The 23,678-nt window shown below is 53.5% G+C and overlaps 1 protein-coding gene across 1 annotated transcript in view; it reads left to right on the forward strand.

Annotated features, from left to right (window-relative positions):
- Window positions 1-23,196, forward strand: part of lasp1 (LIM and SH3 protein 1) — a 44,445-nt gene extending 21,249 nt beyond the window's left edge. Inside the window, exons 3-7 of the mRNA XM_042343206.1 lie at window positions 3,397-3,481; window positions 13,187-13,294; window positions 20,961-21,093; window positions 22,021-22,139; window positions 22,937-23,196. Coding sequence (XP_042199140.1) covers window positions 3,397-3,481; window positions 13,187-13,294; window positions 20,961-21,093; window positions 22,021-22,139; window positions 22,937-23,110 — 619 coding nt within the window. The 3' untranslated portion in view covers window positions 23,111-23,196. The remainder of the gene's footprint in view (window positions 1-3,396; window positions 3,482-13,186; window positions 13,295-20,960; window positions 21,094-22,020; window positions 22,140-22,936) is intronic.
- The last annotated feature ends 482 nt before the right edge of the window (window positions 23,197-23,678 follow it).

The raw sequence follows: 23,678 nt of genomic DNA on the forward strand, positions 1-23,678 counted from the left end.
CCCTTCTCCGCACCCCAGCTATAGCTCCTCGGGGCATCACGCTCAGGCACTGCGTGTAGAAAGCACACACTTGTGTACATGCACACACACTCACGCACACACACACACACACACACAGGTCAGTCGAGCGCTCACAGTCTCTGGATTGTGGAGCTCAGCGGATAGAGCGATCACCTCGCAGGCGAGGGTACCCGGGGCTCGATTCCCGGCAGCGCAAAAGGTTAGGCGAGTGTCCTTATTCCGCACAAACACACGCCTCCTGTTTACCTGGCAGTCGGTAGGAACCCCCGGTCGTTAAGCCGATTGGCAGCTCGCTTTCCGGGGGGGGTGGGTGATAATTCCTTGCAAAAAAAAAAAAATATGGTCACTCAATCCACGACTGGGCATGGGACGGGGCTGCGCACAATTGGCTGCTGGTTTTTGGCCACAAAATATACACTTTACAGTACATTCTGTGAAGCGCTTGGAGACGTCTCAAAGGATTATTATTATTATTATCCCTGTTGTCCCCTGACGATGGTTTGGGAGGGTGAGATTGTGAGATTTCTTTGCGGGTAACGCACATCCCGAGAGCTGTACGTGTCACCCTTTATGTGTCACCCGTGCAGTTAATATAACTAGGTCATTACTTGGCTTTTTTTTAATATTAAAAGAAATGATCGCATTAACTCAGAGGGTTGATGGGAGGATTCCTGACGTCAGTCGGTCGGTCGGTCAGTCAGCCCTGTTTCCTCCAACTTGCGTGTTAATGTTAATGCTCGTATGAAAGTGCTGAGGAATTAGTGTGTGAGCGAGCGCAGTCACTGAGGGAAAGGCTGGGGCCCAAAACAAAAGCCAAAAGAGCTACAGGCAAATGAGCTGAACTACATATGACACTTGGCAGCGAATTCAAAGTCCGTAAAAGGGGCACCGCCCGCCGCTGACTCACGTTGCATTGCGTTATAATTGTGCGTGTCTCCCCGACACACTGCATAGCAATGGCGAGCCACACGGTTTTAGCTGGTAAAACCCCAGCGGTTCTTCCTTCCTCTCTCTGCATTCCTCTTGGGTGAGAGAGAGAGAGAGAGAGAGTGTGTGTGCATCCCATTCAGGTCGCAGAGAAATTTCCACGTGTAGATGACGTGCGCACTCATACTGGTTTGGAGACTCTTAAGCAAGCTGATGGGTTTCCGCTTGTCAGACGCTCGGCTGAGCAAAAGAAAGGTGTTTTTTTTACAGTGTTACTGGGGAGGATGTCATTGTCACCAAGGACGAGCTGTCTCTGCCTCTCTCCCTCTCTCTGTCTGTGCGTCTCTCTCTTTCATTCATTCTTTTGTGTGTGTGTGTGTGTGTGTGGTTGAGAGTCACATTTACTGAGTCCTTAACCGCAGCGCTGTGAGCAGAGCTAGTTGGGGACGTTCACTCATCACCACAGGATGTGCAGCCCGAAACGTTCAGCAAGAATTGAATATATAGACTATGTAAAAACCACAGCAGATTGCAAGCCGGTCCTCTCCTCCGCGCTCCTTTCCACCCCTCACTCTCCCAGAGAGAGACAGACACACAATCCTCACTCTGTGCTGTTGGGCAGTCTTAGCTCCTTTTAACTCCCCTTCGGTCTGGTTAATCGACGCTTAACGACATCAGCAACTTGTATTTATGGCCAAAATCACTCCATTTGGGAGACACTGTTGCACACAACTGGCTGCCACGATTCGCCCACAAGATACAGTCACTGTCCTTTACAATATATCCTGTGAAGGTCTTTGAGACGTCTCAACGACGTGATAAGGCGCTATATCAAATGCACGGATTAGCGTCCAGTAGTCCTGAACAGTGGCTTAGTTCGGCACCGAGCTGGGGGGGGGGGGGGAGAGAGAGAGAGAGAGAGGGGGAGGTGATGGTAGGTGTGGTCGAAGAAGAAAGTCTTAAGGTGCGGTCTGAAGACTGGTTTTAAAAAAAAGTCTTGGGGGAGGGGAGGGGGCGATACAAGTCGTGACAGAGGTTCGGGCTCAGTGGCAAATGGTCGTTGTGTCAAATGTCAAATGGTAACACAGTCAGAGTGGATCTAACTTTAATGGCATTTGGTTGACAGCGATGATCCTTTTAGGACGTTGTGTTGGAGAGGTTGTTGTATGTTTGGAGTGGAGTCCTGTAGTTCAGTGGTTGGAGCACTCGCCTCGCGAGCTACAGACCTGGGTTCGATTCCCGGGCGGGGCGAAATGTTGGGCAAGTTTCCTTACTCCACGTGCCTCTGTTTACCCAGCAGTAAGTTAGAAACCCAGTTGTTAGTCGATTGGCAGATCGCTTTTCCCGGGGGTAATGATTCATCCCCCCCGAAAAATTGGTCATTCAATCCATGACCGTTTGTGGGACGCTGCTGTGTGCAATTGGCACCAGCCGCAGCTTTCTTCTTCCCATCACTGACCCGCCGCTCTTCAGAGATTCACCCCCCACTTCCCCCGGCCCCCCCGCCTGCCCCCCACCCTCCCCGCCCCCCCCCATCCAAGCAGTGACTCATTGCACAGTGTCCCTATGATAATATTGGCTGCTGCTTTGGCCTTCCCTATAGTCCCTCTTGTTTCACAGGAAAATCCTGTGGAGCCCTTCGAGACGTCCTCCCGACGTATCGTATGCGAAGATTATTATTCTTTTTATTTAGAACAATAATAATAATCCTTGGATTTGATGTAGCGCCTCATCACGTCTTCGAGACGTCTCAAAGCGCTTCACAGAATGTACTATAAAGCGTAGTGACTGTGCATTTTTGGGGCGAAACAGACCTGTGGAGGATGTGCACAGTCTGACACAGGATTTACTGTGAAGTGGAGTGTTAGATGCTTGTCGGCAAACAAGGCAGCCAATTGCACACAGCAGTGTCCCCACAAACAGCCGTGGATTGAGTGACCAAATTATTATTCTCATTTTTTTTTTGAAGGGGTTATTACCCCCGGAAAAGCCGTCCGCCAATCGACTAACAACCGGGTTCCTACTTACTGCGAGGTGAACACAGCCGTGTGGAGTAAGGAAACTTACCTAAGGTTCCACCCTGCGGGGAATCGAACCCAGGTCCTCCCGCTTGCGAGGCGAGTGCTCTCAACCACGGAGCTACAGGACTTAACGCCAATTCAGCAAACCTAAATACTTCACCGAGACTTCAACCAATTCATTGGCGGGAATAATAATAATAAAAAAAAAGCTTGAATCCAAATCAATTTTGAGTTCAGGTCAGTCATAACCCGACAGTTTATCTTATTTTTATTTGATGAAAGATTTTAGAGACACGGTTTCTATTGATGATTCTCTCCCAAGTAGCTCTGGGGCGCTACCCTCGGGGGGCGCGGTGTGAAAGCGGGCTGTTGTTGTTGTTGTTGTTGTTGTTGTTAACGGTGTTGTCTTGCTTCCTCTCCTCCCCAGGCACTACCCCAAACAGTCCTTCACCAGCGTGGCTGACACCCCAGAGAACCTGCGTCTCAAACAGCAGACTGAGCTGCAGAGCCAGGTAAGGCAGGCCGGGGCTGAGCGGGGAGTGGGGTGGGGAGCAGCGGGGGGTGGGGGTGGGGGGGGGAGGGGGTAGGGTGCTGTGCGACCCGTCTGATCTCAGACTGGCTCCGTCTCTCGCCCTCTCCCCTCCCGGTGGCTGAGTTGCGGAGACTGGGAGCTCACGGTCCAGCCTGACCTGCTGTTCCGGTCCAGTCGGTGCTGGTGTGGGGGGGGGAAAGGTTTCTCACTTTGTGGCTGTTTGTGGGGATGTCGCTGTGCACAGATTGGCCCCTGCGTTGGCTCACAAAACGCACAGTCACTACACGTTGCAGCCCATTACCTTGCTTGGTTTGTATTCCCCTGTGCTGTTGCAGTGATGTGTGAACGTGTGTGGGTGTCTTTCGGTGTCTCGCCGACTCTCTCTGTTTCTCTCCCGCGGTGTCTGTCTCTCTGCCTGTGGCTCTCTGGTCTGCAAAACACAGCTCAGTCAGTGACGTAGACTCATTTCCCTGCACCCCCCCCACCCCCCCCGCGCCCCCCGGCTGCTGATTCAGAACCAATGACCCGAACATCATTTAACAAACGTAAAGAGCTGGGAACCAGCCTTTCACGCGGGCGGGAGTGTGTGCGAGTTGCCGAGAGAGAGAGAAAATCCCTGGCCACAATAACACGGCGTGGACTGTGTGTCTTTTTGTGGGGGTGATGGGGGTGGGGGGGAATTCTATTTGACAGAAGTGGTTGGGTTCTAAGCCCCGGATAAGGGACTTTGAGCTTACAGTCCAAGGCTGACACTCCTGCCTATCCTCCCCCAATGCCACATTGCAAGGATTATTGACTTTTTGTTTTGTGTGACACACGCAGATGCCCATCACCGTGATCAGCCGGGTGTCTGACACACTCGGAAACACGTTACCGTGATCAGCCGGGTGTCTGACACACTCGGAAACACGTTACCGTGATCAGCCGGGTGTCTGACACACTCGGAAACACGTTACCGTGATCAGCCGGGTGTCTGACACACTCGGAAACACGTTACCGTGATCAGCCGGGTGTCTGACACACTCGGAAACACGTCACCGTGATCAGCCGGGTGTCTGACACACTCGGAAACACGTTACCGTGATCAGCCGGGTGTCTGACACACTCGGAAACACGTTACCGTGATCAGCCGGGTGTCTGACACACTCGGAAACACGTTACCGTGATCAGCCGGGTGTCTGACACACTCGGAAACACGTTACCGTGATCAGCCGGGTGTCTGACACACTCGGAAACACGTCACCGTGATCAGCCGGGTGTCTGACACACTCGGAAACACGTTACCGTGATCAGCCGGGTGTTTGACACACTCGGAAACACGCTACCGTGATCAGCCGGGTGTCTGACACACTCGGAAACACGTCACCGTGATCAGCCGGGTGTCTGACACACTCGGAAACACGTCACCGTGATCAGCCGGGTGTCTGACACACTCGGAAACACGTCACCGTGATCAGCCGGGTGTCTGACACACTCGGAAACACGTTACCGTGATCAGCCGGGTGTCTGACACACTCGGAAACACGTTACCGTGATCAGCCGGGTGTCTGACACACTCGGAAACACGTTACCGTGATCAGCCGGGTGTCTGACACACTCGGAAACACGTTACCGTGATCAGCCGGGTGTCTGACACACTCGGAAACACGTTACCGTGATCAGCCGGGTGTCTGACACACTCGGAAACACGTTACCGTGATCAGCCGGGTGTCTGACACACTCGGAAACACGTTACCGTGATCAGCCGGGTGTCTGACACACTCGGAAACACGTTACCGTGATCAGCCGGGTGTCTGACACACTCGGAAACACGTTACCGTGATCAGCCGGGTGTCTGACACACTCGGAAACACGTTACCGTGATCAGCCGGGTGTCTGACACACTCGGAAACACGTCACCGTGATCAGCCGGGTGTCTGACACACGTGGAAACCCATCGCCATGTTTTGAGTATCCGATCTAGACCGAATTTCAGCGCTGCCACCTACACATGGAAATTCCCAGACTCTCTCTCCCCATAGGGATACTCCTAGAGCTGGAGAGTATTAGGTGCAGGTTGGGGCATGGTGTGTGCGTGATGGGGCGGGGGGGGGGGGGGGTGGGGTGTAGTGGGGGGGGAAGGGAATTAATCCAGTGTGTGCGTTGGGGTGACTGATGGCAGTTTAACCAGCTAATGCAATCTGTACAGTGCTGTCTGTACACACCTGTGTGTCTGCTGCGATCTGATGTGATGGGGGTACAGAGTTTTGTGTGGGGGCGTATCTGGGCTCAGTGTTGAGCGGACAAGGGGACGGGGTTGGTGCAGTGTGTGGAGGGGGGGGGGGGTGCGCGGGTGCTGAATCGAGGGGTTAGGTTGTGTTCGTTTGTGGGTGGTGGTGAGGGGGAGAGAGAGAGAGAGAGAAAACTAGAGCTGCCAACAGAGATGTCAGCCGTCAGAGTGGAAATCCTAATCCATTTTTTATTAATCGCGCAAACTGTGATAAACCCAGTGCTGATGCCGGATTACGGAGACGCTGTTGTGGAGGTTGGCGAGTTATCTTCTTAACCGTTTAAAGCCGCTACCTTGATATTTGAACTGAAGCGAGCGCATTGTCCGGATCCTGGTCTGATCTGCGACAGCAGCTGAGAGAGCGCGAGCGAGAGAGAGAGAGAGAGAGAGAGAGAGAGAGCAAGAGAGCGAGAGCAGACAGACAGACAAACCTGGCACAGAATCAGTCGGTGCATTTTGCAGGCAGATGGGACTTTGGTACCGATTGCTAAAGCTGATGCACGATAACTGCTGCAACGTCTCAGAGCACTTCATGGCTAATTGCTGACAACACGACACCCGTTCCACCTCCCCCCATAACGTCTCAGATGTGGGGCTCGAACGCCTGATCGGAGGCCAGAGCGTTACCCGCTCTTCCATTCATTTCAAACCCTCCGCTGTCTCTCCTCCTGCCTACCTCTTCGACCTGTTAAAACTGCTCAGTGGGTGGAAGAAGACGAGGTGGCCGTGGGGACAAAAGCTGGTCCGAGTCGGAAGGGGTGGGGGTAGGGATTAAGAGAGGTCGCTGGGGGTAGGGAACTGTGAATTGGCTACAGGGTGTTGGGGGGGGTTCGTGCTACAGTCTTAAATTAATTTGCTAAAGAGCAACTGTCACCCGTTTGCGTGGAAATCGACAGCTTAACGTCAGTGCACAAAGCCACAGATATTTCCAGGCCAATTCGCAGCATCCAGTGTGACTTTTTTGGAACGCTTTCGAACATTCGCTGTCTTGTCACCTTTCTCCCTTTTTTTTTTGCTGAGTTTATCACTGGGTCTTTGGCTCCAGTTGTGGGTTTGAGCACCGCGCACTGAAACCTCAGGTCACAGCCTGGGCTGCTCAGGCTCTGAGCAAGGTGGGTGGGTGGGTGGGGGGTTCGGGGGTCGGGGTTGGGGTGGGGGGGGACACCCATCTGGGCTGCAGTGCTTTTGGTAAAGATCCCATGGCACTGTTGAAAAAGAGAAGTGAGGTTCTCCAGATGTCTTGGCCAATAGTATGTGTGGGTGTGTGGGTGTCCCTCTGTGTGTGTGTGTGTGTCCCTCTCTGTATGTGTGTGTGTGGGTGGGGTGGGGGGAGTGTGTGTGTGTGTTTCCTTCTGTGTGTGTGTCTGATTAATTTCTGCCTTTCGGATGAGACTTTAAGCCGAGTTCCCTTCTGTACCCGATTCAGGAGGACAGTCCCGAGTATTGTAATTGGAAAAGAGAGGGGAGTTTCTCTCTCTCTCTCTCTCTCTCTCTCTCTCTCTCTCTCTCTCTCTCTCTCCCCCCCCCCAGTGTCCTGGCCAGCAATCTCCGGATAAAATCAATCATTCACTTCACAGCAGTTTGGAGGACGTTACTGAGTGCAAATTGGCTGCTGCGTTTACATACAATACCCAGTGACTACATCTTAGTGCAGTGTAGTGAGTGTCGCTCTGTTTGTGTGTGTATGTGTGTGTGTGTGTATGTGTGTGTGTGTACGTGTGTCTCTCACGAGACATTTTCCGAAACTTGATCAGGCTAAGCCCAGTTTCTAAGCCCAGTTTTCCCCGACAGTGTGACAAGGGGGCCTTTGAATTGGTGCCTTTCACTCACCGGATGCCTCAAGCCCTGACCGAGGGCAAGTATTGGATTGGTATCGGCCCCCACCCCACCCCCCGCCCCTCCCGTTCCCTCAGCCATTCCTGTAAATCGGCTGACTGAACCTTAATTGTTTCTTCGTCCCATGTTTTTATCAGTAGATCAGCATTCCAGTCAAAATGTGGAATAGAAATGAAACATTTACCGCACCCCGGTCATTCATTAACTTGCCAACCCGGCATTAACGCAGTCCACCTGGCTTTTCTGCTCCTTGTCCCATGCACCTCCCCCCACGACATTGTCCTTACCTTCACTTTCTCCCCCAGTTACTGGATTATCTCCCCACCGCCCCAATTACTCACCAAAGTGGCCCTTCCTCACGTGTCTGCACTGGCTACTAACTTCCTCCCTCCACAAATCACTAAATTAAATTCGCTGGAGGGCAGGGAGAGACGCTTCCCACTCAGTGCCTGTTAACCCTACAAGCCGAAGCCCTCGTGGGTTGGGTTGGTCCTAGCTGGACAAGCAGCGGGAGAGCTGGCCAGGCAATGGCAAGCTGAGTGGTTTTAGCAGGTTAGACTCCAGCACACGCTGAGGTCCCCAGGCCTTGGCTCTTTCCAACCTGTGCCTAATACGTCCCTCCAGAGAGAGAGAGCACATTCTATTCCAACAATCTCTCTCTGGGATCTCCACGTGTAGGTGGGATGCATGGAATTCTCAGCTTGGGTTGTGGATGCTCTTAAGCAACGGTGATAGTTTTCTGCATGAATCGGACATCCCACTGGAGCTCTCGACTCTAATCCCAATCCCTGCTCTTTGCCTGCAGTGTTCCGTAGCACAGTATTTTTCTTTCTGCTTTTATTCAATTCCCTTTTAAATGCTGCCAAATATTAAATGAATTCCATGAGGTTACCTTGCTCTGTTGATGTCGGTGTGTGGGCCGCGGTTGCTAATGGTGACTAGAGTGTGAAAGACTATTGTTCTGAATCTTTCTCTCTGACGTTGTGTGAAACAGAACTGAACCTGGCTTGTTTCATCGCCCCCTCAATGGGTCTATTGTGCGCCATGTGTAAAGAATGTACAGGGGGAATTAAAAGTGCCTATAAATACTGGAATTAACCAGTGAAGAGGCTTGGTTGGTTACATAAATCATTTTAATTAACGGCAGTCACAACTCCCTCTTTCCCCACGGTGCATAATAATCCAGTGAAACTCTGAGAACCTAAGCCCCTGGGTAACTAGTCACCCGCACATAACTAATCACTCGTTCAATATCCCAGCTAGTCGAGTACTTTCGAAGTAGTCAGCTCAAATTACTACTCACCAGAGTTGTTTCCCTTCGGCCGACGAGTTATCAGAGTTTCGCTGTAATAATTAATAATAATGGCATTTGAGACGACGCCTTTTATGACAGGAGGATGTCTCAAAACGCATCACAGGGTATACTGGAAAGAGTAGTGACTGTGTATTTTGTAGACGAGTATGAAAGCTCATTTATGCACGATGACCACACAGACCCTGTACACACTAACTGACTGCTGTGTTTGCCTACTTGTACACGTAGTCTACGATGACCCTCCAATGCAGTGCCGGGGGGTGTTGCGTTGTCAGTAGGTGTCATCCTTTGGATGAGACGTTAACCCGAGGTCCCGTCTACCTGTTCAGGTGGGTGTTAAAGACCCCACTCGAAAAGAGAAGGGAGATTCTCTCTCCCGGTATCCTGGCCAACAAATTCCCTCACTCCGTGGCTGTTTGTGGGACATGGCTGTGCGCAAACTGGCTGCCTCATCCGCTCATTAAATGTACAGTCACTGCACCTTACAGTAAATCCTGTGAAGCGCTTTGAGACGTCTCAACGACGGGATGAGGCTTTATATCCAATGTGAGGATTGCTATTGAAATACACAATCCCTACGGTGATCTCAAAGCCTATCCATTCCTTGGATAGGCTTTGAGATGCTTCAGTGACGTGATGAGATGCTGCATGAAATGCATGGATTATTGTAAATTAATCTCCTGTCGCTGAGAAAGATCGCTGCTCCTTGACCAACTCTTCTCTACCAAGATGGTGGCGTGGGTTAGTTGAGTCCAAGATCTTCCTGCTGTAATCCTGCTGTCAGGACTGTGAGAGCACTGAAATGTGTGCCTGATATTCCCGTTCCAATGTGGGTCACTAGCCTTTAATTACAAAGTCCGTGCTGACCTTAATCACACGCCCGACACAATCTGTTCCGTGGGGGGCCTGCAAATTGGACGCCCTGCACTATCGAGCTCTGTCTGCTGGGGTTTAGCTGTTAATTCCACGCACCATCCCGTTACGATGAAAGAATCGAGCCACCCTAACACCATCGTGCCTGGCTCTGTTAGGTTGGGTTGGGATTTGTGTTCCCACAAATTTGTGTTGGGCTTTGCTGTAGTTGGGTTACCATGATTGGATTGGAGAGAGAGAGAGAGAGAGAGAGTGCGAGAGAGGAAGTTTGAGATGCCAGGTTCTGTATCCGAGGTTCTATTGAATGAGCAACAGATATTATAATAATAATAATAATAATAATAATAAATCGTTGCCTTTAATTCCACCCCTTTCACATAAGCAGGACATCTCACAGGATTCACTGTGAAGTGTGACTGACGACTGTTTGTTGGGGAACGTGGCAGCCCAATTTGCGCACAGCAACGATTTTATCTCGGGAGGTCGTCGGAGAGAGAGAAAATTCCCTTCTCTATTCAAACAGCGAGGTCTTTAACATCCGTCTGAACAAGGCACAGACGGGATCTTGGTGAACTGTAACGGGGGGTGGGGGGGGAGAGGGTCAAGAGATCATTATCTCCGTGACACAAGTTGTGGCTCGGGACATAGAAAGTTAGGTGAAAGGGTCAGTCTCCACTTCTGTGAGCAAACTGATTCATCAAAGGGACAACAGAAAAAAAATCAATTTGGTGAAACGGGTCTTTCACAGACGTCTGGCCCCGGATGCTCCTAAAGTCGCTTTCAGAGTTGGGCCTTTGTTTCCGATGAATGAATTTGAACAAGAAATTCGCAGAAATGAACCCGACCGGTCAGCCCCATTGCTCCCCCCTCCTCCCCCCCCCACCCGGCTAGACTGTGAGGGTTGCGGCCCCAGTTCGTAATCAGCTTCCATTCCTCAGTACAGGGTTCGTGCCGAGTCTCTTTACTTAACCGCAATTTACAATTGCGACTGCCTGGGACTAACTGTAAGTTAACGCACTCGACAGCCGTATGAAGCGATGTGCGCAATTGGCTGCCGGGTTTCGCTTCACGAAATACGACGACTTGCCTTGATATAGCGCCCTCGAGCGCTCTCGATCCGCAGTCAATCCACTTTGCAGTATATCCCCTGAAGGGCTTTGAGATGTGTCGACGACCTGATAAGGTGCTATATCAAATGCGAGGATTATTATTATTATTAATATTTCAGCGCCCTTCACGGAGGGTAGCATCTCGGAGCGACTCACAAGGATGGGTTGAGACCCTGAGCAGGAGAGTGTGGGAAGGGGGAAGGTGATCGTAGACACGATAGGTTTTGAGGTGGGATGCAAAGACATGGAGGGGAGGGGACAAGATCGAAGGGTGGAGACTGATGGAGGGTGAGGGGGGAGCAAGATCGAGGTTCGGGGCATAGAATCTGGAAGCTCAGCCCCCAATGGTGGGGCTGAGAGAATGGGGGCCATGCAGTCAGCCCGAGGAAGGAGATGCAGAGAGAGTCTGACAGCGGAAACTACTGCTCTCATCTCTCCCATGTTAATTCTCAGCTATTCGAAGGGTCGAGTTATCGTTTGGGCCGATGTCTCTGAGTTCAAATATCATGGATTGTGCGGCCATCCTGGAAACAGGCGGGTGGGGTGGGGTGGGTGGGTGGGTGGGGTGGGTGGGGGGGCAAGAGGGAAGGAGAGGCAATTTGTTAATTGAGTCGTTCTCACTGGAATGCCTTCGACAGCTCTTATTTCGATCGTATCCATTTCTACTGGGACCTTCGTTGGATTCCAACGCGACTTTTCGGGTGTGAGGTGATTACCGTAAAGTGTAGAGACTGTGTGTCTCGTGAATGTTTGGTTACAGTCACTGCCCTTTACCGTAACTGTGAAGCGCTCCTCCTGACACAAAAGACGGCCAGCGATATATCTATCGTATGTAAGGATTATTAATGATAATTATTATTATTACTATTTAAAAGCCTCCTTTTGTTTTTGAATGAAAAAGATCACTTGAAGCAAACGGACAGCGAAGGGGGGGGGGGGGGAAGAAAAAAACCCACTGCAATTCTCTTTTTTGCCCCTGCTCGGGTTGTGATCGTGAAAGGGCCAGTTGTTGAGGTCAGAGGATTTGTGAGTCTGGTCAGCGATTGAGAAAGGGTTCGCTCCACTGGGAGCCCTCACGCACATTAAACTGCCGCTCGGGACGACGATAGACTCCGCAGATTGCTTCAGGTTTTTGAAGCTGCTGAAATTAAAAGCCCTCAACTCTTAACTCCAGCATTCCCTTACATGGCCCGAGTCTCTCTCTCTCTCTCTCTCTCTCTCTCGGTTGCTAGTCGATCGGTGTACCGCTTTTCCATGGGGTAATAATCCCTTCAAAGACAATTTTAATCCACGACTGTTTGCGGGGACGCTGCTGTGCGCGATTGCCTGCCGCGTTTCGCCCGCAGTCAGTTCGCTTCACAGTATATTCCGTCTCGAAGACGTGATAAGGCGCTATATCAAATGCAACGACTATTGTCATAGAATTGAATGTGCAGTCTTGGTGAATAATGGCTTGGGACGAGGTGAGATGGGTGCACCCAATATATCTGGTCCCTCGATATTTATTACAATAATTCTTGCAATTGATGTTGCGCCTTTCACTTCAGGAGTGACGGCTGGATGAAGGACATGCAGGATTTACTGTAGAGTGTAGTGACTGTGTACTCTTGTAGGCCAAACTGCTCCCAGCGACAGCCATGAAGTCAATGATCCATCTTTATTTGGGAGATTGTTGGCCAGGACGTTGACCGGGAGAAAGAAATTCCCTTCTCTTTTCCAACAGGGATTTTTAATGTCCACCCGAACAGACACAGACGGTGGGGGGGGGGGGGGAGTGAGGTTTCATCCGAAGGGCAGTGCCCCTCGCAATCCCTCCCCAAAATAAATGGTCACTCGACCCACGACTGTTGGTGGGACGCCGCTGTGCGTGATTGGCTGCCGCGTTTCGCCCTCAAACTATACGGTCAATTCACTTTACAGTAAATTCTGTGAAGCGCTTTGCGACGTCTCAAAGACCTGATAAGGCTCTGTATCAAATGCAAAGATTGTTATTATAATAATACAACGATCCCCAAACCCCCCCCCCACCCCACTGCCCCCCACCCCCACCATAGACTGTGAGCTCAAAGTTCCCGACGTGGGAGCGTGAACCCACAACCTTCTGACTCCGAGGCGAGAGGGCTACCGACTGAGCCGGGGCTGACACCTAAAATAGCCCAGAGCGCCAACACCAACGCCAACAACAACAACAACAACAAGAAAGAGTCAGGGAGAATTTTTTTTCTCTCTCTCTCTTTTTAAACCAACATTTTTGTTTGAAATGCCCCGTTCCGTCTTCTCCAGGTCACGTACAAGAAAGACTTCGAGATGAACAAGGGCCGCGGGTTCAGCGTGGTGGCTGACACGCCCGAAATGCAGAGGATCAAGAAGACGCAAGATCAAATCAGCAACGTAAGTGCCTTTGCCCCCCCCCCCCTCTCTCCCTCTCTCTCTCCCCTCTCTCTCCTGCCCTATTTTGTGCCTTTGAATGTGCTCTTGAGGTTCACCCCCTGCAGTATTGCACCATTTCCTAAGGTTAGGCAGGAACCCAGAATGGGAACATTGTTAACACGCACAGTCAGCCACCCAGGACGCACACTGCATCCTGTTCGCATCCCGCACAGCCCCTCCCTCTGTAACCCAAACCCGGACGGGTCTCCATTATTCCTGCCCTCTTCCCCCTGTACGCCATTCTCTCCACCCTCGTAAAGTCTTTGCTGAAGCTTCTGCGATGGGGGGGCACAATTCAAACGGAGGGGCTGGCCCTTTAAGGAGGGTTGAGGTGTCTTAGACGCATGAAGTCCGTGCAGTCCAGTATCCCCCCCCCACTCCGCCCCCCACACCCCCCACCACCACCCCCAGTTCACATGTTTGTGTCGGCAGCCTCTCAACTGTAGAGGCCATCACAGCATATCTGTACCTCTTCCTGCCCAACTGCGACAGACTCATACACACACTAGAGGGTGCTGTAGAGGGACCAGGAGCAGGAACCTAACGTGTTTCGCCCTCCCTGACCCTGGGAATCCCAGGACCAATGTAGCCTCACGTTGTCCTGGTCTATAAGCTGCAGGTCTGTCTACCACGCCATCGGGCGGGGGGGGGGGGGAGGGTCTGCCCGCCTTAATACAAAATCCATACGGTTGAAGCTTCTTGAGAAAGTGGCAGTGGCCTTTAGCAACGTTCCCACGACTGGATGGAGGACAGTCTTGTCCCTGCGTTGGGATATGGTCAAGCAAGGGGCTTGGCTTCGATGTTCTGCACCGTGGAACAGTCAGTCCATCGAGGCAAGAACGTGTGGATCCAAACTCCAGGAAAAGATGGAACTTTCAAGTAGGGGAAAACAGATGAAGGGCACAACCCCAGGATGGCAGGAAGTTGTGCTCGGATCAAAACGTTGGGAAATTGCTGGTAGCGATCCCCGCTCTCCCAGGAACCCACGACCTGCACCGTTTCTCGGAAGTAGTTTGCTCGGCGCGATGAACTCAGGCTTTTGTTGTTGTTGCATTTTGAACGTCTTACACCAGGGGATGGTCCAACCTTTTGGCCGTCGAGGGGCCGGATGCCCTGTTTGAGAAAACATCCGCGGGCGGCACGAGGGATGTATTTGTGCCTCCCTTCCAGAAACATAACATGACAGTTTAAACATTTGTGGGTTTATGGAGGGAGCGGGCGGGCCGGATGTGGCCCGTGGGCCGGCGGTTGGACCACCCTTGTCGTACGCTGTTGATGTCACCTCGCTGGAGCTCTGTGTGTCCCATCGCCGCTAAACGCAAGGCTTGCGGGCACCGCACCGGGTTGGCTTCCGTTGCGCTCGTGTCGAACAAGACTGTGCGGTTCCTATAGGATCGCTCGCTCTCCCTCACTCTCACACGCGCTCTCTCTCTCCTGGACCGCTCTCACTTTGCACGAACGCCCGCCCGCCCGCCCGGTTACCCGGCCTCGCTCACGGTCGAAACTGCCGGGCGGAGTTTGGCAACGCCGCTGCGGTCTGTGGTGGCTAACGCGGGCTTTCGGCTAAGGAAGCTTCCGAGGTGACGGCCCGCGACGCGCCGTCGAGCTGTCGGAAGTCGGGCGGAGGATCGAAACCAGCGAGACGACAACGTCCGGCCGTGTACAGCCAGGTGAGACCGTCTGCCTCGCTAACTGTTGGTGAACCCCACGATAACGTGATCGATTTAGCGTATTCTTTAAGCGAATGCGGCGGCCAAGTCGCGCGCGTGTGATGTCCCGGCAAACAGCCACGAATTGAGTGACTCATTTTTAATCCAGCGGATCGTTGGCCTGGACACCAGGAGAGAGAGAGAGAGAGAGAGAGAGAGAGAAACTCCTAAGGATCTCTCCCACGAGACTTTTAACGTCCACCTGAACTGGGAACAGATGGTTGAACGTCTCGAACAAATGGCTGACTCCTCCAACAAAGCAGTGCTCCCCCAGCGCTGTGTTGGAGGTGTGAGCCTCGACTCGACTGTAAGTTCAAAGTCCCCCCCCCCACCCCCCCCAATGTGGGGCTTGAACCCACGATCGCTGGTTACAACAGCAGCAACAATTTTCATTTAAGAGCCCTTTAATTGAAGCAGAATTGTGGACTGAACCTCAATCAATGGTTTGGCATTGACGAGCCCAGCCCTGATTTATCTTTTTTTGTTGTTCAGAAGGGCTGACATCGGTGGAGTCCTGTCGCTCAGTGGTTAAGCGAGAGGACCTGGGTTGATTCCCGGGGGCCGGGGGCGAAACGTTGGGCACGTTTCCTTGCTCCACACCCCTCTGTTCACCTCGCAATAAGTTGGAACCCCCCGGTTGTTAGTCATTGGGCAATAATTCCTTCCAAAAAAAAAAAACTGGTCACTCGATTCACGACTGTTTGCGGGGACGCTGCTGTGCGCAATCGGCTGCCGCGTTTCATCCACAAAATGCACAGTCAATTCGTCCGCAGCATATTCTGTGAAGCGCTTCGGGACGTCTCGGGAGAGGTGATAATGCTCCGTATCGAATGCAAGGATTATTACGTCATTATTACTGGGTCCGGTGGTCTCTGATCCTAGACTTGGCCTTTTTTTGGGGGGCGGGGGAAAAAAAAAAACCCTCTGCGTATTTTGGATAACCTTTATCGTGAATTTACGGAGCGGGGAAAGGGAGGCGGAGGGGACCTGTGAACAGTCTTCTTTCACTGAGGGTGAATTTCAGCTCTCGCTCACCAGAGGCTGAGACGCCCACTGATTATGCCGGGACTGCGCCCAATTCAAAACGTCTTGGAAGGCATTTCTGCTCGGACTCTTGTGAGCGTTGAAGGTTGTGATGGGGAGGTGCTGGGGTCCTGTTCTTTCTCTCTCTCTCTCTCTCTGTTACAGTCTCTCTCTCGCTGCCTGTTACAGTCTCTCTCTCTCTCTCTCTCTCTCGATTACAGTTTCCCTCTCTCTATTAGTCTCTCACTCTCTCTGTTACAGTCTATCTCTCTCTCTATTACAGTCTGTCTCTCTCTCTCTCTCTCTCTATTACAGTCTCTCTCGCTCTCTTTACAGTCTCTCTCTCTCTCTCTCTCTCTATTACAGTTTCCCTCTCTCTATTAGTCTCTCACTCTCTCTGTTACAGTCTCTCTCTCTCTCTATTACAGTCTGTCTCTCTCTTTCTCTCTCTCTCTCTCTGTCACAGTCTCTCTCTCTCTCTGTTGAAATTTCAGGCTTGTGGCTTCCTGAGCGCAAAATGAAGTCTCAGTTTCAGAACCTTATCTAAAACTCTCTTTGCCCGAATTCAAAAACCGCTGAAGTCAGTAAATAGCACAGCGGGAGGATCTGCGCGCTGTCTCTCTCTCTCTCTCTCTCTCGCTGGTGTCAGGCTGATATTATTCTATATATAGACATATATTGTTTAAAAAAAAGTCCCAATTTCTATAATCGTTAACCGTTGGCCACACTCTAATCTCGCTCGAGCCAGAAGGTTGTGGGTTCAAGCCCCGCGTCCGGGACCTTGCGCTCACGGTCTGGGGCTCCATGGCGGTGTTTGGGGGGGGGGGGGGGGGGAGGGAATCGCCGCCTTATTGGGGACGCCATCCTTCCGATGAGACGGCAGAGTGCCTTCAGCTGGACGAATTGCATTCATATCGTAATGCCCTTCACGCACAGGACAGTGTCCCAGAGCGCTTGGCGGTGGAACCCGACCCCCCCCCCCCCCACCGCCGCCGATAAAAGATGCTATTGATTGGAAACGAGAAGGGAGTCGGTGCCTCTCTCTTGCGTTGGGGACGACAATCCCTGAGGGAAAATCGCTGCACTTGTCTACGGAGAGTTGCTGTGTGCAAATTGGCCGCTGCCATTCCCCACGAAACACAGTCACTACAGTGTAATATTGTGAAGCGCTTTCACATGGGGTCTGGGGTGGGGGGGGAGGGGTGGGTGGTGGTGGTTGGGAGATGGTGGGCGGGTGAAGGCAAACACACAAATGTGGATTTGTTCCACGTCAGTTAAATCCTACAAGGAGATGGAAAGCTGCAAATCATTTCCTGTCCGTTTCACAATCTCTCAGGGCCCTATTGGGGGTGATGGTGCGGAGGGGAGGGGGGCGTTCTCTTTCTCTCTCTCTCTCTCTTTCTCTCTCTCTCTCGATCTCTCTCTCTCTTTTTCCCCGCGACTCTCACCGAGTCCACAGCTGAGACTGAGCGCGCAACGTAGCTGATCTCAAGGAGGAGACGGCAGCTCGGAACCCTCCAGCTCTCTCGACGAGACATTTAGCCCCAGGTCCCGTCTTTGCCCCACCGCCCGCCCGCCCGCCCGCCCGCCCTCCCGGGCGCATGTGAACGATCTTGCGGCGTTTTCGGAAACCGATAATCATCATCATCATAATCATAATAATAATGAACGTGCGCTTGATTATAGAGCTCTGTCGGGTCGTTGAGACGTCTCAAAGCGCTTCACAGAATATATGGTGTAGGATTGACCGTGTATTTTGTTGGGGTGGGGGGGGGGGGGGGAATGCGGCAGCCAACTGCGCAGTGTCCCACAAACAGTCGTGGATTGAGTTTTTCTTTTGGGGGATAATTACCCCCCCCCCCCCCCACTCCCTCCCTCCCTCCTCTAGAAAGCTCTCCTGATACATCACCCAACCTGAGGCGCGCTGTGCAAAATGCACGTTGTTCATTTGGAAGACTTCTGTCTCCTCCCCCCCCGACCCCCAACTCCCCCCAACCCCCACCTCTTGCCCCCCACCCCGCAACCCCCCCACCTCCTGCTGAATCTTAACCGAGACCGGGTGGAATTTTGGGGGCCTGAGAATGGCTGCTTTCTCTTCATTGTGTCTTGTCTCCCGAGCTGTGGTGACGCACTGCCGAGGTTTGCCTGGAATGGTCCAAATTCCTCAAACGTGGATTTTTTTGGGCTTCTGTCACAGTGGGCGGAGAGCGCGAGGGTTGGGGGGGGGGGGGCTGTGGGGGTGAGGGTGAGGGTGGGGGCGAGGATTCACGTGATCCAGACCACGTAGCTGATAAAGGAAATGGGAGCGTCCTATCTTTCCCCTCCGCCCCCACCCCCCCCCCCCCCACTCCCCCCTGCCCACCCCCCCCCCCAATTTATGTATCGCTGCTGCCACCTCCTGGGTATTAGGAGCAATTAGGACACGGGACCTCTTCATGTCGGGAAGCAGTTCACCTGCTGCGTTGGGGCGAACACAGCAGCCAATTTTCACCCGGTGAACGTCCCCTACAAATGCAACCGGCCGCGAATCGAATGACCAATTTTTTTTTTTGGGGGGGGGGGGAATCCGGGGGAATTGTCGGCCAGGACACCTTGGCGAAACTTTGCCAACGGTGTCGCTGGATCTGTTTGACGTCCACCTGAACAGGCACAGGTGGGCGCTCGGGTCCAATGTCTCACCTGAAGGATGGAAGGAGTTCTTACCCCTCCCCGCCCTCCGCCCCCGCCACGCCACCCCAACCCCCCCCCCCAACCCCACCAACGCTGTGCTGGAGCATCTGCCTGGAGCGTGGCACTCAAACCTGCAGCCTTCTGCCTCGGAGAGAGTGACTGAGCCAGGCTCATTGGCTCTTCCTCCTGGGGTGGGGGTAGGGTGGGTGTCGAGGGACGGGGGTGGAGGAAAGATCCCTTTTGTGCGCGTGTCAAGTTAGGACAGGATTGAGTTGCGTTTGGATGAGACCGGAGACCACACCTCCCCTTCGCTACCCAGAAATGGAGCTTCCTGTTTTTTGGGGGTCTTGGCTCTCCGCTGTCCCCTTCTGGTTGTTGGTGGGAGCTCCTCCGCAGTTGAGCACGTAAAAGACTGGCCACGTGGGCAAGGTGTTGGGGGGGGGGGGGGGCGGTGGGGGGAGGGGGGGGGGGCGGAAGCTAAATCCACTGAACATGTCATTAATCTCCACATGCACAGCGCTGGGGGTGGGTGGGTGGGGGGTTTGGGTAAAGATCGAGTTCTGTCATACACGTGTAGCTCAGGGGTCAGAGCCCTCGTCTCGCAAGCGATTCCCGGTGGGGTGGGGGGTGGTCAGTGGGTTGGCGGATGGCTTTTCCGGGGACGGTGATCCCTTTTCTGGAAAAGAAACCGAAAGAATTTGGCGGCTCAGTCCGCGACCGTTTGCGGGACGCTCCCGCGCGCAATCGGGGGCCGCCGGTCGCGTGCAAAATATTACGGTCAGTCCGCTTTGCGGCAGGTTCTGTGGAGCGCTTTGAGACGTCTTGAAGACTTGATAGGACGCGATATCAAACGCGGGGGTCGTTATTAGCATTGTTGTATTTGTTTGGCGTTGGTGTGTAAGGGTGGGGAGCGGGTTGGGGGAGGGGGGCGGGCAAGGGGCAATGGGGGTTGTCCGTACGGTGAGGGAGGGGAAGGAGGGGAGGGGGAGAAAGTTACCTGATCCGTTCCATACGCAGGGGGAAATTTCCACGCACATGGAGGGGATCTGTGGTTTGATTATATGTAATAATACTAATCGTTGCAGTTGATACAGCGCCTTATCACGTCTTCAAGGTGTCTCAAAGCGCTTCACGGCGTATGTGTAGTGACTGTGTACGTGGCGGGCGAAATAACCCCCAAAATGGTTCGGAGACCATTGTTTCTGACCTGCCGTCACCGACCCAGGAACAGGCGGAGGGAGTTGGTTAGATGTGGCCGTTGATGGTGACCGAAACTCTCTCTCTCTCTCTCTCTCTCTCTGTTCTGTCCTTCAGATGGTGGAGGAGATGGGGCCGAGCGACAGAAAAACAACTGCCGAGAATCGTCGCAACATTTCCGCGGGGGCGCAAAAGCAATGTGTTTGTGTTTCCCTTCCAGGAGAACCTAACATAATATTTCCGGGTTACGGAGGGACGGGGTGGGTGGGGGTGCGATGGTGGGGTCGGGGGGGGTGGGGGTGTTATCGGCCAGCGGGCCACCAGCTAGACCACCCTGATCTAAGCGACGCTGTTGTCACGGCTGAGGGGACTGTCGCTGTAATGTCACTTTCATCCAATAAAAGTCTGAATTGTTTTGGTCTTTCACTGTTAGTTCAGAAGGCACCGGAGACCTGAGTCGCTCGCCCACCGGCAGCCTGGCCGGGGACATGCTTACACGGCTGTGAGTGTGCACCCGCGTGTGTGTGAGACGGGCTAACGTGTGCCAACACGTGCTGTTGGGTGCACAGCAGCGCGCATGTCACGGGGTGCGCACGCTAAGTCGTCGGTTGGGGCACACGCTCCAAATCACCGCTCACATCACGGGGGGTACACGCTAAGTCACTGTATGTTCCGTGGCACACGCGCTCTGCCTGTGCACGTCGTGCCGTGGTGTGCACGTGCTAAGTCCCTGTCTCGCGCTGAGCTCGGGGAGCTGGACTGAGAGAGCACGACTCAGTAGGAAAGGCGAATGGTTCATATGTTTGAGGCTGATGGTGGGGCTCTCTGACACCCTTCTCCCCCCCCCCAACAACCCCCACTCTTTCCCCCCCCTCCCCCACCCCTTCCCCCCCACCCCCAGCTCGGAGTCCTGTCCCCTCCCTGTTCATAGCCACTCTGCCATGTTATTCCACGTGGAGGGCCCCGTGTTCCGGTTGGGTTTTGACGGCACCTTTGACCCTAACCATCTTCTCCCTTTCCTCGTCCAGATTAAGTATCACGAAGAGTTTGAGAAGAGCAAACGGAGCACGGGGGCGGCCGACGGGCAGCGCAGAGACTCCCAGGACGGTGCCCCTTACGGGGGAGCCCAGGACTTCCAGCAGCCGTCGGAGGGCTACCGAGGTGGGCAGCGCAGGCGCCAAACGATCCGATACCAAATCACGTTCGCGATGGGAGGGCGTCCCAAGGCGCTGGACGCGAGCTGGGGGTTGGGATCAGGCGCGTGGGGGGGGGGGTGGAGAGTGGAGGAGAGGGGTAGGAGGGCGTCCTAAGAGGAGGGGCTTGAGACGTGCCTTGAAGGAGGCAAAGGAGGGGGCGAGGCGGAGGGAGTGTGGGATGGAGTTCCAGAGGGTGGATGCAGAGAGGCTGAAGGCTGGACCAGCGAGGGTGGGGCGAGGCGGGGCAGGTTGGACGGGGGGAACGGGGCGGGAGGGGGGGGGGCAGGACGGAGCCCGCGGGGAGAGCGGACAGCTTGGTAAGGGGTGGGAGTGGGGGTCACAGGGATAGGAAGGGGCGAGGACGAGGATTTTGAAGTCAACCCTCTGAGGGATGGGGAGAGGATACAGACACGATGGAGAGGGAGGGAGGGATGGAGGGAGAGAGAGAGAGAGAGAGAGAGCAGGGGAATGGGATTAAGAGTCGGGAGAGCTCCAGCCATACGATTAAGTTGTCGGGAGACTCTGTTCATTTGCGTTCGATTTGTGGAGTCCTGTAGCTCAGTGGTTAGAGCACTCGCTTTGCAAGTGAGAGACCTGAGTTCAATTCCAGGCAGAGGGCGAAACCTTGGGCAAGTTTCCTTACTCCACACGGAGCCTAATAATAATCCCTCCAAAACCAAAACAATAATAAATTGGTCATTTTCAATCTACGACTGTTTGTGGGACATTGCTGTGCGCAATTGGCTGCCGCGTTCGCCCACAAATATACAGTCAACTCACTTTACAGTATATTCTGTGAAGCGCTTTGGGACGTCCTCCCGACGTGAAAAGCGTTATATCAAATGCAAGGATTATTATTATTATTATTATTATTCTCTTCCTCTCTCCTCAGCCGTCCAGCAATCACCAGCCCCGGCTGCCCAGCAGCAGCAGCACCATCACCCCCCTCAGTCCTACGGGAACACTGAGCCCCCGCCATCCTCCGCCCCGAGAGCAGCTCCCCCCTCGGGGGTAAGTATTTCTCTGCCTCGCTTCGCTTTTTGTCGGTCGGCCAAGGGTGGGGGGGCGAGGGAGGTGGGGTGGGGGGTGTGTGTGTGTGTGTGTCTTGACACGGGCGGAGACCCATCATTCTCAAGACTATTCCAAACCAAACCGAGAATTCCCTGCGTTCCTCTTTACACGCAGTCGGAGAGGTTTCTGCCGGGAAGGGGCAGAGAGTTTGCTGACCTTCTCGGTAACGTTCTTCCCCAGAACTTTCCAACGTGGAAAAGGGCCCTCACGGTCTCTCAACTCTTTTCTCTCTCTCTCTCACGCACACACACAGTCTCTCACGCACACACACAGTCTCACGCACACGCGCACACACATACACACACTCACACAGTCTCTCAGTCGCACACACACACACAGTCTCTCAGTCTCTCACCCACACACACACTCTCTTTCTCACTGCTCTCTCTTCTCTCTCACAGTCTCGCACAGTCACTCGCTCTCTCACAGTCACTCTCTCTCTTACACACACACGCGCGCGCGCGCACTCTCGCTCACTCACATTCCCTCACACACACGCTCACTCAGTCTCCTACGCACACGCACACGCACACACACACACACACACACGCTCACCCCCAGTCTCTTTCCCCCCCCCCACACACACACACACTCACACCCAAACTCTTCTCTTTCTCTCTCACAGTCTTTCTCTCTCTCACCAGTCTCTCACCAGTCTCTCTCTCTCTCTCTCTCTCTCTCGCGCTCTCTCTCTCTCTCTCTCTTTCTCTCTCTCTCTCTCTCTCTCCCTCACGCAGAAACGGTACCGAGCCGTGTACGACTATGTCGCCGCCGACGAGGACGAGGTGTCATTCCAGGACGGGGACCTGATTGTTGACGTGCAGCAGATCGACGAGGGCTGGATGTTTGGCACGGTCGAGCGTTCCGGGGAGCGCGGAATGCTGCCCGCCAACTACGTAGAGGCCATGTAACTCCTGGCCGCGCAGGGCTGCCCGCTCGCCCGCTGGTTTTATATATATATATATATATAAATAAATACAAATTTTTATAGAACGGAAACAAAAAAAAATCCCCCTTCCCCCCCCCCCAAAATAAAAGGAATTCGACGAGAAAGAAAGAAAAGGAAAAAAAAAAGCAATCGGAATTAAAATCGAAGGAACTCTTCCGCCCCGAGTTCTCCGTCTTCCCTTTGAAGTGACCTTCGACGCCCCTTTGGCGAAGGATGGGCTTCGCGGGTCCCCCCACTCCCCCGGACCCTGCGTTACCCCCACCCCCCATGCCCCGTTCCTCTCGAGAACTGAGCTCTCAGATTTAACCCCTTTGCACAACTCAACTCACCCTCTCCCCACTGCATCCCCCCCCCCACTCCCCTCTTCTACCCTCCCCTCTGCGGTGGAGGTTTTTTTTGGACCTCAACAACCCCATTTTCCTCCTTCCTAAAGAGTGGACGTTCCCCCCCCAAAATGTGCGAGGGGCGGAGTGGGGGGAGAGTGTGTGATGTAAAGAGAACAAGGGTGCATGAAAGAGAAAGGGATGTGT

Source organism: Callorhinchus milii, unplaced genomic scaffold (assembly GCF_018977255.1).
Source record: "Callorhinchus milii isolate IMCB2004 unplaced genomic scaffold, IMCB_Cmil_1.0 Scaffold23, whole genome shotgun sequence".
In the NCBI taxonomy this organism is placed as follows: Eukaryota; Metazoa; Chordata; class Chondrichthyes; order Chimaeriformes; family Callorhinchidae; genus Callorhinchus; species Callorhinchus milii.